At 43.2% G+C, this 16,700-nt stretch overlaps 1 protein-coding gene across 3 annotated transcripts in view; it reads left to right on the forward strand.

Moving 5' to 3' along the window:
- The window catches only part of LOC137653488 (E3 ubiquitin-protein ligase TTC3-like), a 216,890-nt gene that overhangs the window by 153,724 nt on the left and 46,466 nt on the right, over positions 1 to 16,700 (forward strand). For all 3 annotated transcript variants that reach the window (XM_068386934.1, XM_068386932.1, XM_068386933.1), the window contains one exon: positions 15,375 to 15,493. In XM_068386934.1, the coding sequence (XP_068243035.1) occupies positions 15,375 to 15,493 (119 nt within the window). The remainder of the gene's footprint in view (positions 1 to 15,374; positions 15,494 to 16,700) is intronic.

Raw genomic sequence — 16,700 nt, forward strand, 5'->3', positions numbered from 1 at the left:
CAGGCCCTAGAGAACATAGTTGAACTACCCCACCGACACCTACCACGCACGCCCTCTAGGTCATCCTTCTGATTTCGGACTTGCTCGCAAGTTGGGTTTGTTTTTGCACAGTGTTTTTCGAAGAGTTTCTCGTTATTTCAACATGACTGACGTTGCTACTTTACCCTTACCAATGTTAAGTACCATAGTTTGTTTTGGCAGTTTATTGCAGTACCGGGCATTTGTTCTGTTTCCAGTATGGAGGTTTTTACTTTTGGAAGTGATTGTCCTGCCGAGGTATCGGCAGCCATTTTGTGTTATGTTCACTTCGGTAAATTTTCTAGTTATTGCCCATCTGGTACTCTGTCATCTAGGTTATATCACTTACGTTTTATGACCATTTGTGTTATCATTAATTATTATTAGTTTTTACTGTGGTATTTATTTGCTTGCAAGTCCAATTTGGACCTACGAAGAATAGCGATTTAAAGAATAGCGATTTAGTCTGTTAGTTTTGTACTCGCCTCAGGAAGGCTCGATTTAGACTATACCCTTGTTTATTTGTTACGTTGTCGTTATTCTTCGTTCTTGGTTATTACAATTACTAAGAAAAAAGCAATCAATTTTTCTGGGTCGACCCGTGACGGCCGGCGAAAAAGTCCTTCTTTGTACTTTTTCTGATATAAATCTTCCAAATATACCAGAGAAAATTAAAAGCATGGAATGCAGAGGTTACAACCCTCGCGCGAGCACCTTGTTGGTGTCGTATATCTAACAAGGGCGTTTGTAAAACACTATTCACAGGCTGTCTTCCATTTAGATAATCCCTTCATCAAAGGGGGAGGGCCGTGACAGGCCCTAGAGAATACAGTTGGGTTACCCTACCGACACCTACTACTCGCGCTCACCAGGTCATCCTTCTGTTTTGGACTTGCCCGCAAAGTTGATAAGTGTTTTGCCCAGTGTTTTTCGAAGTGATTGTCGTTAATTCAACATGACTGGCGTTGCTACTTCACCCTTACCAATGTTAAGTACCATAGTTTGTTTTGGCAGCTTTTGACAGTACCGGGCATTTTTTCTGTTTCCAATATGGTGGTTTTTAGTTTTGGAAGCGATTGTCCTGCCGAGGTATCGGCAGCCATTTTGGGTTATGTTCGCTTCGGTAAATATTCTAGTTATTTTTGCCCATCTGGTACTCTGTCATCTAGGTTATATCACTTACGTTTTATGGCCTTTTTGTGTTGATCATTAATTTTTATTAGTTTATACTATGGTATTTATTTGCTTGCAAGTCCAATTTGGACCTACGAAGAATAGCGATTTAAAGAATAGCGAATTAAAGTTTAGCGATTTAGTCTGTTAGTTTGTACTCGCCTCAGAGGCTTCGAGTTAGACTATATCCTTGTTTATTTGTTACGTTGTCGTTATTCTTCGTTCTTGGTTATTACAATTACTAAGAAAAGCAATCAATTTTATTAATGTTCTTGTTTTATTGTGTGATGTTAGTTTTTTTATTATGTAACCTTGAGAGCGAAAACAGAGACTGCTCGTTCCCTGTTCTACAGATATGAGTTATCCCTTCTCTCGTTTTCTTTGTTAGCTCGAGTAAGAGAGGTGAATTTCCCGTTCTCCGTTTTTATACGATCACGAGTTATTCAGGCCTCCTCTTAGTATCAGAGTTGATGATAGTACGTTTAATATTATAAACGTTTTTATTGATGTGGTTACTGTTAATATAGCTAACACTATTAATAGGTACTACGTTAGTGTATGAGTCATTAATTGGGGTCGTTTTATACCGACACCCTTAGCTCCGCCTTGAGTTATGCTTAGCTCCGCCTTGAGTTATGCTTAGCTCCGCCTTGAGTTATGCTTAGCTCCGCCTTGAGTTATGCTCCGCTATAATGGATACTCATTGGGTGAGAACTAGTTAACGTACAGGAGCAGATTTTTGGAGTGCAACGGTGAATTCCGGCACTCGGACTCCGGCTGAAGCCTTTTACACATGAACCTTTGTCATGTTTGATCATAATTACACCGTTACAGCCGGCTTCACGGGAGATAACACAATCATTCATTGAGGTTAATGTTATCGTACCGGGGACGGTCACGATATCACGGTGACGGGCCTTTGCTACCGGATCTCCGGTACAAACAGAGATCAAGCAGACGGCCAGAACCGGAGTTAACAATGTGATACCGATGAAGACTTCACAGTTTCATTATTACGGTCCCTTTTTTCATCGAATCTCCGGCTTCACTGGAGATAACACAAACATTCAGTATTAGAGAATGTTATCGTACCGCTGAGGATCACGTTTTCACGATGACGGATCTTTGTCACTTGTTCTCCGTTACAAACAGAGATCAATCAGACGATCAGAATCAGGGTATGAGCCCTTTTCATGAATAATCACAATATCGTTATCACGATCCTTTTCATCGAATCTCCGGCTTAACCGGATATCGTACAGGCGATCAGCATTGAGGTTAATATTAGTTTTCCTCTGGTGTTCACGTTGTCACTATGACGGACCTTTGTACCGGGGATTGTTACCGGAGCTCCGGTACAGACAGAGATCACTCAGACCACGGGTGGCCAATCTCTTGTTTTGCTGTAAAGGAAAGGATTTAACATGAATACAAAGTAAACTGTACTTACTTTAATGACACTTTGAATTTGCGTTGGTAATATTCATTAGCTATTCTTGAAAGTCCTAATAAAAATATATGAACATAACTATGCCTATATTTATGCATATATTTAATTCTAACTATGTATAAATATGGATAAATATCCATACAACATCGTGTTCAAATAGGAATAAATTGATTATGCCTATATTTATGCATTTCAATTCTAACTATGCCTAAATATGAATAAATATCCATACAACATAGTGTTCAAATAGAAATAAATTGATTGTGCCTATATTTGTGCATATTCAATTCTAACTATACCTAAATATGAATAAATATTCATACAACATCGTGTTCAAATAGAAATAAATTGATTATACCTATATTTATGCATATTCAATTCTAACTATGCCTAAATATGAATAAATATCCATACAACATAGTGTTCAAATAGAAATAAGTTTCCACTCAGTACTGGGAACCGAACGTTGGCCCCTTCTAATGAAGGGCCAGGTCGAGACTAACCATGCCATGAGAGGCTATTCACTGTTCCTTGAAACTCTGGTCAGTGAACAGATGAATCAATAGAATACTAATAGCCAGTAAATAATGTTAGACCCGGTTCTGAACGTCTGAGTCAGGGGTGGCCAACCTGTGGCGGATGCGCCAACAGTGTCACATTTCATGAATACAAGTGTCGAACTATACCCCAAAAGATAGTACATTAAATGACTATTCTTTAAAATTTATTTTTATGAATTATACAGCTGATCCCAGCCTGTGAATAGGATCACTAACCAAAGTTCAAGGAACATCCAGACTTATGTCCCCTTTCTGTTACAGAAGGTTCGCCTACGTGGTTCCCGTCAGGATGATGATGAATCTCTCTGGCCTGCAAGAGAGGCACTCCGCCCTTGGGTATCAAGGTTGGGAAGAAATGCTCCATCTAGAGGTCCCTATCTCCTCAGAGTGTCCTCTCTAAGGTTGGACGACGCCCCCATGGACGGGCAGGTAGGTGGGGATGAGTTTTGAGCCTTCAGCTTTGCAATTACCTACGTCACCGACCTAGGACCCTTAATGGATCCTGATGTTCATGTTACCCTGCATAAACCGTGACTGCTAAAAGCAACACATTCTAGGGAAAACCAAGGGGCTATGACGGAGCTCAAAAGTATGGTGGTGAGTCGGATCCGTTCAGGAACTCGGAAGTTTCCCCCTACAGCCCCAGGCATATCGAAGTAACCTCCTTCGATAAAAACAACACATAGAGATTTGCCTTACATGTTCCATATATAGTTGGTACCATAAATCTGGATGGCATAGACGTCCTCCCTCTGGGGGACCTAGATTTTACTCCCAGGTACTAGAATTCACGTTCAACGGATTCGTTCGATTGAAAGAGATTGCCATGGTTAGGTTAAACAAGGTACCGAAGGTAACAGTATTATTTCCTAAAGGGCAGGCCCGATCTGTCTGGACCAGGATGTTGTCAGTCTGGGGGGTACGATAATTCCAAGATCTGCCCTTCCAATTCGACCTACACGTTTGATGGTCTGATCGGGTTAGTTGTGGGAAATACGTTCTGTCTGAGGCCTCTATCAGACAGGAATCGATAGTCGGTTACCCACTCGTCATCACAGCCTTCCTCTGATTCGACGTCTATGCATCCAAATCCCCCTCATCAGGTGGTCTACCTCACTGATTCCCCAGGTACACAGCCCAACCCCGTTGGGATGTTTTACCTGCATACAGTCCTAGATCCGAACCTTCAGGCTCCTCTCGTGGACACCAGAGAGGAAGCTACAGGAGTAGAAGACAGTCTCGCCATCAAGACGGACCTAGGAAAAAGGGGGCTCGGAGAAGGAAAGTACCTAGTTTCACCCCCTCACAACGCGGTGGTCCCGGTAGGGGGTAGACTTTACCATTTTCGAGACCATTGGACCTTCGGTCTGTGGGCTCATAGCATAATCTCTAAAGGTTTGAGGTGAAAATGGCCACAAGGTCCTCCTCCTCCACCAGTGACCTTCTCCCAGAAATCCACTCCCATCCTGAAAGAGTACACCACAGGGTTACTCAAGAAGATGCAATCAAACGGGATCGATCACTGGAGTTCCAAAGCCACTTGTTCACGATTCCGAAGAAAGGCTTGTCGGCATTGAGAGTGGACCTGGACTTGTCAAGCTAAACTCTTACATTCTCTGCGACAAGTTCCGGATGTTGACTATCTCTCAGGTACGGACCTTACTTCCCCGTAGGACCGTCACCACCTCTGTCGATCTTACCGACGACTATTATCTTGCGCCTATAGCTCGAAACTTCTCTTCTTATCTGGGTTTCCGCCTAAGAAGGAAAGCCTTTGTGTTCAAGACATGCTCTTCGGCCTCGACATTGATCCCAGGATATTCACGAAACTGGGAGGGAGAGTGTTAGAACAACTCAGGAACCAAGAGATACAGATCATTGCTTATCTGGCCGGTTGGCTCATTTGGGCCCGGTCGGTCATAGAAGGCAACAGAGCTACGAAGGAATTACAGTACTTCAATTTCTCGACAACCTGTGATTTCGGGTCAATCTCCAAAAAATCTCGCCTGCAACCATCAGGCCGCTTAGAATGGTTAGCCATTCAGTGGGACCTTTTGAAGCACACGTTGTCTCTCCCTTCCAAAAGGTAAGAGGAATAGTTTCCAAGATCAAAAAATTTTCTCAAACACAAACAGGTGTCCGAAGAGCCTTAGAAAGTATCCTCGGACTTTTCCAATTCACTTCAGTAACAGATCTCCTAATAAAAGTCAAACTCAAAGACATCAATCGAGTTTGGAGAAAGAGAGCTACAGTACCTATAAGAGACATGGTCTCGAAGATCCCCTCTGTCTTGAAAATGAGACTACGCCCATGGTCCGAACCGAAGGACCTCTCCAAATCGGTTCCTCTACAATTCCCACCTCCACAAGTGACATTCCATACAGCCGCGTCTCTAAGTGGATGGGGGGGATTACTCCGAACATCAGATGTTTCAGGTTCTTGGTCACTCTCCATGAAACAGTCCCATATCATTGTTCTCAAAGCCATGGCAGTGTTCTTGACCCTGAAGAGAGAGACTCCTCCGAGGTCGACCCACATCAGAGTAGTGTCAGACAGCACAGACGCAGTACACTACGTCAACAGGGGAGGACCCAAGTCACCCAACCTGAATCAGATCCTGGTCACTATCTTCGCCTGGGCAACAGAAGAGAACTGGTTCCTGTCAGCACCTCACCTAGCGGGAGGCCAGAATGTGAGAGCGGACTCACTATCCAGGACAGATCCACTGGAGTCAGAATGGTCTCTAGACATAATTTCATTCCGGTGGATACTCAGGCTCGTTCCAGGCCTCCAGGTAGATCTATTCGCAACTCAGATGAATCACTAACTTCCTTGTTATGTGACCCCAACCCTGGACCCTCGGGCTTATGCCATGGACGCATTACCCCGGGATTGGAACCATTAGAAGAAGATTTCCCTATCTCCCCCAGGGAATCTTCTAAAAACTTTTACACAAACTACGCTCCTTCCGGGGCGCAGTGGCTTTAGTACCACCTCACTGGCCTAGAACAGTTGGTTTCCTCTCCTCCTCGAGTTGAAACTCAGTCCCATCCAGATCCCGTTCCTCAAACTGACCCGAGTATCCAAACTCACTGTGTCAGATTACTCAAGGATAGCCAAAACTCTTAACTTTGTGGACTACAGGAAGTTGGCAGCTTGTAGAGATGCGAACATTGAACCGGAAAACGATCTCTTCATCGAATGGGACAAAAGGGACTCGACAATTCGCCAATATGATTCGGCCGTTAACAACTAGTAGGTCCCCTAAGAGTGCAGACCATACTCGTATGTCCCCGCATTTAGCCATCTCTTTCTTGAGGTTCCTATTTGACAAAGGCGTAACAGTTAGCACTTTAACCACCATCAAGTCAGCTTTGAAGAAGATCTTCGTTGTTGGGTTCAACATGAACCTAGCTGATTCCTATTTCTCATCAACCCCAAAAACATGTGCTAGGCTTCGACCTTCGGTTCGGCCACAAAAGGACTCTTGGTCTCTGAACGGTGTTCTCAAACTTGCGATGGACACGGACAATGAATCCTGCTCTTATATCACTCTTCTTAGGAAGACTTTATTTCTAACGGCTATGGCCTCAGGTGATGGAACATCAGAACTAGCAGCTCTCACGAAACCCGGAAAACATAGATTTCCTCCCTTCAGCCGAAGTACTCCTTTTCCAGACAAAGCTTCCCTAGCTAAAAAATGAGGATCCGCAAAATAGGTGCTCCCCTCGGAAGATTATTCTTCATCCCCAGGATTTTTCTCCGTGTACGGTCACACTCTCAAGCCCCTTTTTAGCTAGAACTGCCACCCGCTCGTCTGGCCCCTTGGTTATCAGGGAACAAGGAGGTACTATTTCCATTCACGGTATCAGGCAACAAATCCTCTACTTCGTTAAACATACTAATCCGGAATCATTTCCCCAGGCTCATGATATACGGACAGTAGATGCCTCCAACAATGATTTCCAGAACAGGGACTTTGATGATTTTAAAAAATATACGGGTTGGAAATCCCCTATGGTTGTCAAACGCCAATATCTAAAGATCTTACAGGCCCTTAAATGCCGACGATAGCAGAGGGGAGCCTTATCCCTCCCCATTAATCTCCTCTTCCTTTCTTCCATCTCTTCTCTTCTCCCTCCTACCCGCCACTCACACCACGTCGCCGCTCTCCTTGGTAGTTCGTTAGCCCTATGATATTTGCCATGTTTAATTCCTATGGTTTAACTGTTATTGTAGTTACCGTTCCTTTAATGTTTAGATATACTTAGACATGTAAGGTTTGATCCCTTTTGCGATTCGACACTCAGTTGGTTCCTTGTCGTCATTATTATTTAACCTTATGTTCCCTATGTCATTTGGCTGGTTGGTAATTGGACGATTACTTTATTATATCATAGTATTGTCGTACATGGTGATTGTATTCTCCTCATTATGTTATTAATTTATTGGGCTTGGAAGGCATTCTCTGGTACTTTTTCGCCGGCCGTCACAGGTCGACCCTGAAAAGGGATTTTGACGAAGGAAAAATCTATTTCTGGGGAGAGACCTGTGACGCCCGGCGAAACCCTTCCCGATTATTTTTGTACGGACCCACCCTTTCCTTGCCAAGCCATATGTTCTTGCAGAAGGATGACCTGGTGAGCGCGAGTAGTAGGTGTCGGTAGGGTAACCCAACTGTATTCTCTAGGGCCTGTCACGGCCCTCCCCCTTTGATGAAGGGATTATCTAAATGGAAGACAGCCTGTGAATAGTGTTTTACAAACGCCCTTGTTAGATATACGACACCAACAAGGTGCTCGCGCGAGGGTTGTAACCTCTGCATTCCATGCTTTTAATTTTCTCTGGTATATTTGGAAGATTTATATCAGAAAAAGTACAAAGAAGGACTTTTTCGCCGGGCGTCACAGGTCTCTCGCCAGAAATAGATTTTTCCTTCGTCAAAATCCCTTTAATATTTTTCTTATATTATTGTGTGATGTTAGTTTTTTTTTATTATTTAACCTTGAGAGCGAAAGCATAGAGTGCTCGTTTCCTGTTCTACAGATATGAGTTATCCCTTCTCTCGTTTTCTTTATTAGCTCGAGTAAGAGAGGTGAATTTCCCGTTCTCTGTTTTTATACGATCACGAGTTATTCAGACCGCCTCGTATTATGAGAGTTGATGATGGTACGTTTAATGTTATACACGTTTTGTTGATGTGGTTACTGTTGATATAGCTAGCACTATTAATAGGTACGTTAGTGTATGAGTCATTAATTGGGGTCGTTTTATGCCGACACCCTTAGCTCTGTCTTGAGTTATACTCCGCTATAATGGATACTCATTGGGTGAGAACTAGTCAGATATTTGGAGTGCAACGGTGAAATCCGGCACTCAGACTCCGGCTGAGGCCTTTTGCACACGAACCTTTGTCATGTTTGATCACAATTACACCTTTACGGCCCCTTTTTTCATCGAATCACCGGCTTCACTGGAGATAACACAGACATTCATTGAGGTTAATGTTATCGTACTGGTGACGGTCACGATATCACGATGACGGGCCTTTGCTACCAGATCTCCGGTACAAACAGAGATCAAGCAGACGTCCAGAACCGGAGTTAACAATGTGAGACTGATGAAGATTAGAGATTCATGTTACGTGGTTACTGATTTTTTATATAATTTCTTAATTTATTAAGGTGCTACCTACTACCATACTCACATATAATTAAGATTTAAGTGTTTTCTGATTCATATGTCACTGACCAGAATCTCAAGGAACATCCAGACTTATGTCTTCTTTCTTTTTACAGAAAGTCTGCTGCGCTGCCAAGGGCTGCTCCGCTGCCTTTACTGATCCCATGGGCCAGGATCTATGCCAGTCCCATGCCCATTGCGCCATATCCTTCTCTCGGGAACCGGGACAAGCCCCCTATATGATATGGTTCCTGGAGTCATGCATGCTCTGCTATGAGCTGTCATCCCTACTCCTGAGCGAGGAGGGAAGTTGGTTCTAGTTTGTTTCTGTTAATATCCTTTGCGAGGAATTAATTGGTCTTTATATATTTACATCAGTTTTGGCTTCCTCATTAATCCCCCCTCCTCTCTCAGGCTGATGATGAATCTCTCCGGGAGGCAAGAGCTACTCTCCGTCCTTCGGTGTCAGGTTTTGGGAGGAATGCGCCGTCTGGCGCACCCTATCTCCTTGATGGAGACATGGCTTCTCGCCTATTCCCAGGCTGTACTACTGCAGCAGTTCCACCGGAGACAGCGGCCCCGTTAATTGAGGTGGTTAGAGCAACCATTCTAACGGAGGAAGAGGTTTTAGTGACGGAGGCCGAGCCCTACCTAGGTCTAGACGACGAACCCATGGATGAGCAGGTAGGTGGTGTCGAGTTGGTGGACCCCCTTTTACCCCACACTCCTTCCTCTTCTACTTCCTTTCACGGCTTTGATAAACCTACGGCTTCTCCTCGAGGTCCCTCCGTTCCTGTACGACCCAAGGTGAAGCCACTACGTACCTTTAAGCCTTCAGCTTTGCCATTATCAGTGTCACCGGTTCCTTATCCCTCAAAGGATCCTGATGTTCATATTACTGTACCTAAAACCGTGACTCCTAAAAAGTCGAAGTCCACTAAGTCCAGGGCTTCGTTAGAGGATCGTGCTCGGGAGCCCGCTTTATCCGCCGCCATGGTCAGGGATATTGTGAAAGAACAGATACAACAGCATCTACAACAACACTCTAGGACAGACCAAGGAGCTATGACGGAGCTCAAAGATATGGTGGCGAGTCTCATCCGTTCCGGAACTCAGGTGCCTCCTCCTTCAGCCCCGGACGCATTGAAGTTACCCCCCTTCGAGAAAAACAACCCTTGGAGGTTTGCCTTACATGCTCCATATATTGATGGTGCCATAACTCTGGAGGGCATAGGCACCCGTCCTCTAGAGGACCTAGAATTTTACCCTCCGGGACTAGAATTCCCATTCAACGGTTTCATCCGATTGAAAGATTGAAAGAACATGCCTTGGTCAGGTTAGACAAGGTACCGAAGGAAACGGTAATATTTCCTAAAGAGCAGGCCCAAGCTCTCTGGGCCAGGACGTTGTCAGACTGGGGGTGCACTAATTCCAAGCTCACCCCACACAAAGGAGCCTACACCATATTTACAGCTTCTCCAGATATTACCTTGCCTATTACAGATAAAGTGGAAGCTCTTACTTTTCAAGCTATCAAAGAAGGTTCTGCCATGCCGGCTCTTAAAGAGACGGATCCCACCTCCATGCTCATTCCGAGTACCGTTACCATCTGGGATGATGCCCCCGCTACTTTCACAGTAGGGAAGTTAGACCCAGACTGCGCCTCTAATCTGTTTTCCTAGAAGCTTCACAAATTACCAGATAATCTTCTCAAGACTGAGTTTGAGGCACGGAATAGGTTAGCTAGGTCTCTCAACTCCATTACCTCCGTGGAGTCCTTAACCTCGCTTTATCCGACCGAGACCTTGTTCCGGGTATTCACAAAGAACCTGTCTCTGTCCTTCCAAATCGACTTACACAAGTTTTGTTTGGCTCGGGTTAGTTGCAGGAAACACGTTCTATCTGAGGCCTCGATCAGGCATGAACCGAACAGACTGATAGCTTCCCCCTGCTGGGGTAAGAACCTTTTTCCTCAGGAGGAGGTGAACAAGGTACTACAGGACGCTGCGAGAGCAAACCAAAATTTGCAAGTGAGGTGGGGCCTCACTGCCAAAAGGAGGGTTGAGGTTCAAAAGCAAACCTTCTTCAGGAAGAAACAGAGGTTTGCCCCTTACAAGACGAGCCGAGGTCACAACCTGCAATCGTCAGTTACCCACTCGTCTTCACAGTCTCCCGCTGCTTCGTCACCTCTACAACCGAAGCACCCTCAACAGGTGGTCTACCTCACTGCTCCCCTAGGTACCCAACCCAACCCCGTTTGGATGCCCTCATCCGCATACAACCCTAGTTACGAACCCTCAGGTCCCTTTTGTGGACACCATAGAGGTAGCTACAGGGCTAGAGAACAGTTCCGTCAACGAGGCGGACCTAGGACAAGGGGTTCTCGAGGAGGGAAGGGACCTAGATTCACTCCCTCGCAATGATATAGTCCCGGTAGGGGGGAGACTTTACCACTTTCGAGACCATTGGACCTTCAGTCCGTGGGCTCACAGCATAGTCTCCAAAGGCTTGGGGTGGAAATGGTCACAAGGTTCTCCTCCTCCACCAGTGGCCTTCTTCCAGAGACCCACTACCATTCTGAGAGAGTACACCACCGAGTTACTAAAGAAAAAAGCAATCAAACGGGTTTGATCGCTGAAGTTCTAAGGCCGCCTGTTCACAGTTCCGAAGAAAGGCTCGTCGGCATTGAGAGTGGTCCTGGACTTGTCAAAGCTAAATTCTTATATCCTCTGCGACAGGTTCCGGATGTTGACCATCTCTCAGGTACGGACCCTGCTTCCCCGTGGGGCCGTCACCACCTCTATCGATCTTACCGACGCCTATCATCACGTACCAATAGCTCGAAACTTCTCTCCTTACCTAGGTTTCCGTCTAAGCAGGAAAGCCTTTGCGTTCAAAGTCATGCCCTTCGGCCTCAACGTTGCACCCAGGATATTCACGAAACTGGGAGAGACAGTGTTAGAACAACTCAGGAACCAAGGGATTCAGATCGTTGCTTATCTGGACGATTGGCTTATTTGGGCTCGGTCAGCCCTGGAGTGCAACAGAGCTACGAAGAAAGTACTTCGTTTTCTCGCCAACCTGGGATTTCGGGTCAATCTCCAAAAATCCCGCCTACTACCATCAGACCGCTTCGAATGGTTAGGCATACAGTGGGACCTTGCACGGCACAAGCTGGTTCTACCTCCCAAAAAGGTAAGAGAAATAGCTTCCAAGGTCAAGAATTTTCTCAAACACAAACAGGTGTCCAGAAGAGCCTTAGAAAGAATCCTCGGCCTTCTTCAATTCGCTTCAGTAACAGATCGGCTATTGAAAGCCAAACTCAAAGACATCAATCGAGTTTGGAGAAAGAGAGCCACAGTACCTTTAAGAGACAAGGTCTCGAAGATCCCCTCTGTCTTGAAAATGAGACTACAGCCATGGTCCGAACCGAAGAACCTCTCCAAATCGGTTCCTCTTCAATTCCCACCCCCACAAGTGACAATTCACACAGACGCGTCTCTGAGTGGATGGGGGGGGGGTTATTACAAACGTCAGATGTTTCAGGGCTCTTGGTCACCCGCCATGAAACACTTCCATATCAATGTTCTCGAAGCCATGGCAGTGTTCTTGACCCTGAAGAGACACTCTCCTCGGAGGTCGACCCACATCAGAGTAGTGTCAGACAGCACAGCCGTAGTACACTGCATCAACAGAGGAGGATCCAAGTCGCCCAACCTGAATCAGATCCTGGTCACTATCTTCGCCTTGGCAGCAGAAAAGAACTGGTTCCTGTCAGCAAACCACCTAGCGGGAGTCCAGAATGTGATAGCGGACTCACTATCCAGGACTAAATCACTGGAATCAGAATGGTCTCTGGACATAATTTCATTCCGGTGGATACTCAGGCTGGTTCCGGGCCTCCAGGTAGATCCGTGTTATGTGACACCAAACATGGATCCTCAGGCTTATGCCATAGATGCATTAACCCTGGATTGGAACCATTGGAGGAAGATTTAACTATTTCCACCAGTGAATCTTCTAATGAAAGTATTGCACAAAATACGCTCCTTCCGGGGGCCAGTGGCCTTAGTAGCACCTCACTGGCCAAAGAGCAGTTGGTTTCCTCTCCTCCTCGAATTGAAACTCCGACCCTTCCGGATTCCATTCCCCAAACTAACCCAAGTAATCCAAACACAGACTGTGTCAGATTCCTCAAGGATAGCCAAAACCCTAACTTTGTGGACTTCATGAAGTTTGCAGCTCATAAAGACGCAAACATTGACCCGGAAAAGTTCTCTTCATCGAAGCGGACAAAAGGGACTCGACAATTCGTCAATATGATTCGGCTGTTAAGAAATTAGCAGGTTTCCTAAAGAATTCAGACCACACTCGAATGACTCTGAATTTAGCCATCTCGCTTTTTAGGTTCCTATTTGACAAGGGCTTGGCAGCTAGCACCATAATTACCATCAAGTCAGCTTGAAGAAGATATTCCTGTTTGGGTTTAACATTAACCTGGCTAATTCCTATTTCTCATCTATTCCAAAAGCATGTGCTAGGCTTCGGCCTTTGGATCGGCCGCAAAAAGTCTCTTGGTCTCTGAACAATGTCCTCAAACTCGCGTCGGGCACGGACAACGAGTCCTGCTCTTATATCACTCTGCTTAGGAAGACGTTATTTCTAACAGCTATGGCCTCAGGTGCTAGAATATAAAAACTAGCAGCTCTCACGTAACCCGGAAAACAGATTTCCTCCCTACAGGCGAAGTACTGCTTTCCCCAGACAGAGCTTTCCTAGCTAAAAATGAGGACCCGCAAAATAGGTGGTCCCCTTGGAAGATTATCTCTCTTCCCCAGGATCCTACGCTGTCTCCAGTCACTACTCTCAGGACCTTTTTAGCTAGATCTGCCACCATCTCGTCTGGCCCCTTATTTATCAGGGAACAAGTGGGTACTATGACCATTCAAGGTATCAGACAACAAATCCTCTACTTCATTAAACATGCTAACCCGGAATCATTTCCCCATGCTCATGATATACAGTCAATAGCTACCTCTATCAATTACTTCCAGAACATGGACTTTGATGACCTTAAAAAATACACGGGTAGGAAGTCTCCTATGGTTTTCAAACGCCACTATCTAAAGAACTTTCAGGCCCTTAAATACCCTACGGTTGCACCGGGGAGTCTTATCTCCTCCCATTAAACTCTGATTATTTCTTTATTCATTTCTTTATTCCATCTCTTCTCTCCTCCCTCCTAACCACCTCTCACACAATGTCGCCACTCTCCTGGGTGGTTCGTTAGCCCTAAGTTATTTTACCATGTTTAATTGCTATGATTTAACTGTTATTATAATTACCATTCCTTTAAAGTTTAGATATGCTTAGACATGTAAGATTGATACCTTTTACGACTGGACACTCAGGTGATCCCTTGTCTTCATATTATTTTAGCATTACGTCCCCTATGCTTATGGCTAGTTTATGATTTATGTTTACTTACAGTATTATATTATTGCCTTACATGGTGTTTGTTTTCTCCTTATTATGTTCTTATGGTACTGGGCTTGGAAGGCATTCTCTGGTACATTCTCACCGGCCGTCACAGGCCGCCCCAGAAAAGGGATTTTGACGAAGGAAAAATCTGTTTCTGGGAAGAGGCCTGTGACGCCCGGTGAAACCCTTCCCGGATATTTGGTATGGACCCCCCCCCCTTTCTTCCTTGCCAAGCCATATGTTCTTGCAGAAGGATGTCCTAGAGGGCGTGCGTGGTATGTGTCGGTGGGGTAGTTCAACTATGTTCTCTAGGGCCTGTCGTCAAAATCCCTTATATATATATATATATATATATATATATATATATATATATATATATATATATATATATATATATATATATATATATATATATACTAAATAGATATATAGATATATGTATGCATACAGTATATATATATACACATATATATATACATATATATACCTGTATATATATATATATATATATATATATATATATATATATATATATATATATATATATATATATATATATTTAGATATATACATATATATATATATATATATATGTATATATATATATATATTTAGATATATATATATATATATATATATATATATATATATATATATATATATATATATATATATATATATATATATAGATAGATAGATAGATAGATAGATATAGATATAGAAATAGATTTATGTGTGTGTATATATATATATATATATATATATATATATATATATATATATATATATATATATATATATATATATATATATATATATATATATATATATATATTATTGTAGTAATCATTGTTTTCATGTTTTTCCATTAAACAGCAATTTTTAAAATTTAGCTTTATGTACAGTCTTTTCAATGTCTTTAACTTTATAAGATCTGAGACAGTATTTTAACTTTGTGGTCTGGCTAAACTACCAGCTGCACTAATAACAGCAAACTTTATGCTTTACAGAGGTTAGTCCTTCATGACAAGCTTAGAGAACAGGCAATTAATTCAGGTGACAAGCTTGGAGCAGAACATGTAATTCATCCTACTGAGGGGAAACCTCGGTTAAAATTTAATGGAAAAAGGTAAGATGATTTTTTTTTTAAATATTTGAGAAATTAAGAAATGTAAATTTTCATCATCAACATCTCCTCTCATGCTTATTGATCCAAAGGGCATTGGTTAAATTTTGTGTTCTCTGTCTTGAGCTTTTAAATCAATACGTCTCGATTCATCGTCTACTTCACGCTTCATAGTCCTCAGCCATGTCCTGCTTTCACTGACTAAACTAGACAAATTACTTGCCCCAATTCACGATATATTGATATCAATCTTATTTTAAAAGTTAGGGTTATTGAATATGAGAATTTGTAGTTAATACATTTATTCATTCTAGGCAAAATACAGCTCATTTAGTTATATGAAAAAAAAAAGTTGGGAACTTGGTCTACATTAGACTAACTAACCATGTATTCTTATGGGAAAAATTGGTTTTGTATGCGCAAATTTTATATACGCGGCTGTTTTCGGAAATTGATTACAGTAATCGCGAATAACTTTTCATATATTTTATCATTCATAAATTTAAGCTATTTCTGGGTCAACCTGTGACGGCCGGCGAAAAAGTCCTTCTTTGTACTTTTTCTGATATAAATCTTCCAAATATACCAGAGAAAATTAAAAGCATGGAATGCAGAGGTTACAACCCTCGCGCGAGCACCTTGTTGGTGTCGTATATCTAACAAGGGCGTTTGTAAAACACTATTCACAGGCTGTCTTCCATTTAGATAATCCCTTCATCAAAGGGGGAGGGCCGTGACAGGCCCTAGAGAATACAGTTGGGTTACCCTACCGACACCTACCACTCGCGCTCACCAGGTCATCCTTCTGTTTTGGAACTTGCATACAAGTTGAGTTTTTTGGGCACAGTGTTTTTTCGAAGAGTTTCTCGTTATTTCAACATGACTGACGTTGCTACTTCACCCTTACCAATGTTAAGTACCATAGTTTGTTTTGGCAGCTTTTGACAGTACCGGGCATTTGTTCTGTTTCCAATATGGTGGTTTTTAGTTTTGGAAGCGATTGTCCTGCCGAGGTATCGGCAGCCATTTTGGGTTATGTTCGCTTCGGTAAATATTCTAGTTATTTTTGCCCATCTGGTACTCTGTCATCTAGGTTATATCACTTACGTTTTATGGCCTTTTTGTGTTGATCATTAATTTTTATTAGTTTATACTATGGTATTTATTTGCTTGCAAGTCCAATTTGGACCTACGAAGAATAGCGAATTAA

This window comes from Palaemon carinicauda, chromosome 14, assembly GCF_036898095.1.
Source record: "Palaemon carinicauda isolate YSFRI2023 chromosome 14, ASM3689809v2, whole genome shotgun sequence".
NCBI classification, from domain to species: domain Eukaryota; kingdom Metazoa; phylum Arthropoda; class Malacostraca; order Decapoda; family Palaemonidae; genus Palaemon; species Palaemon carinicauda.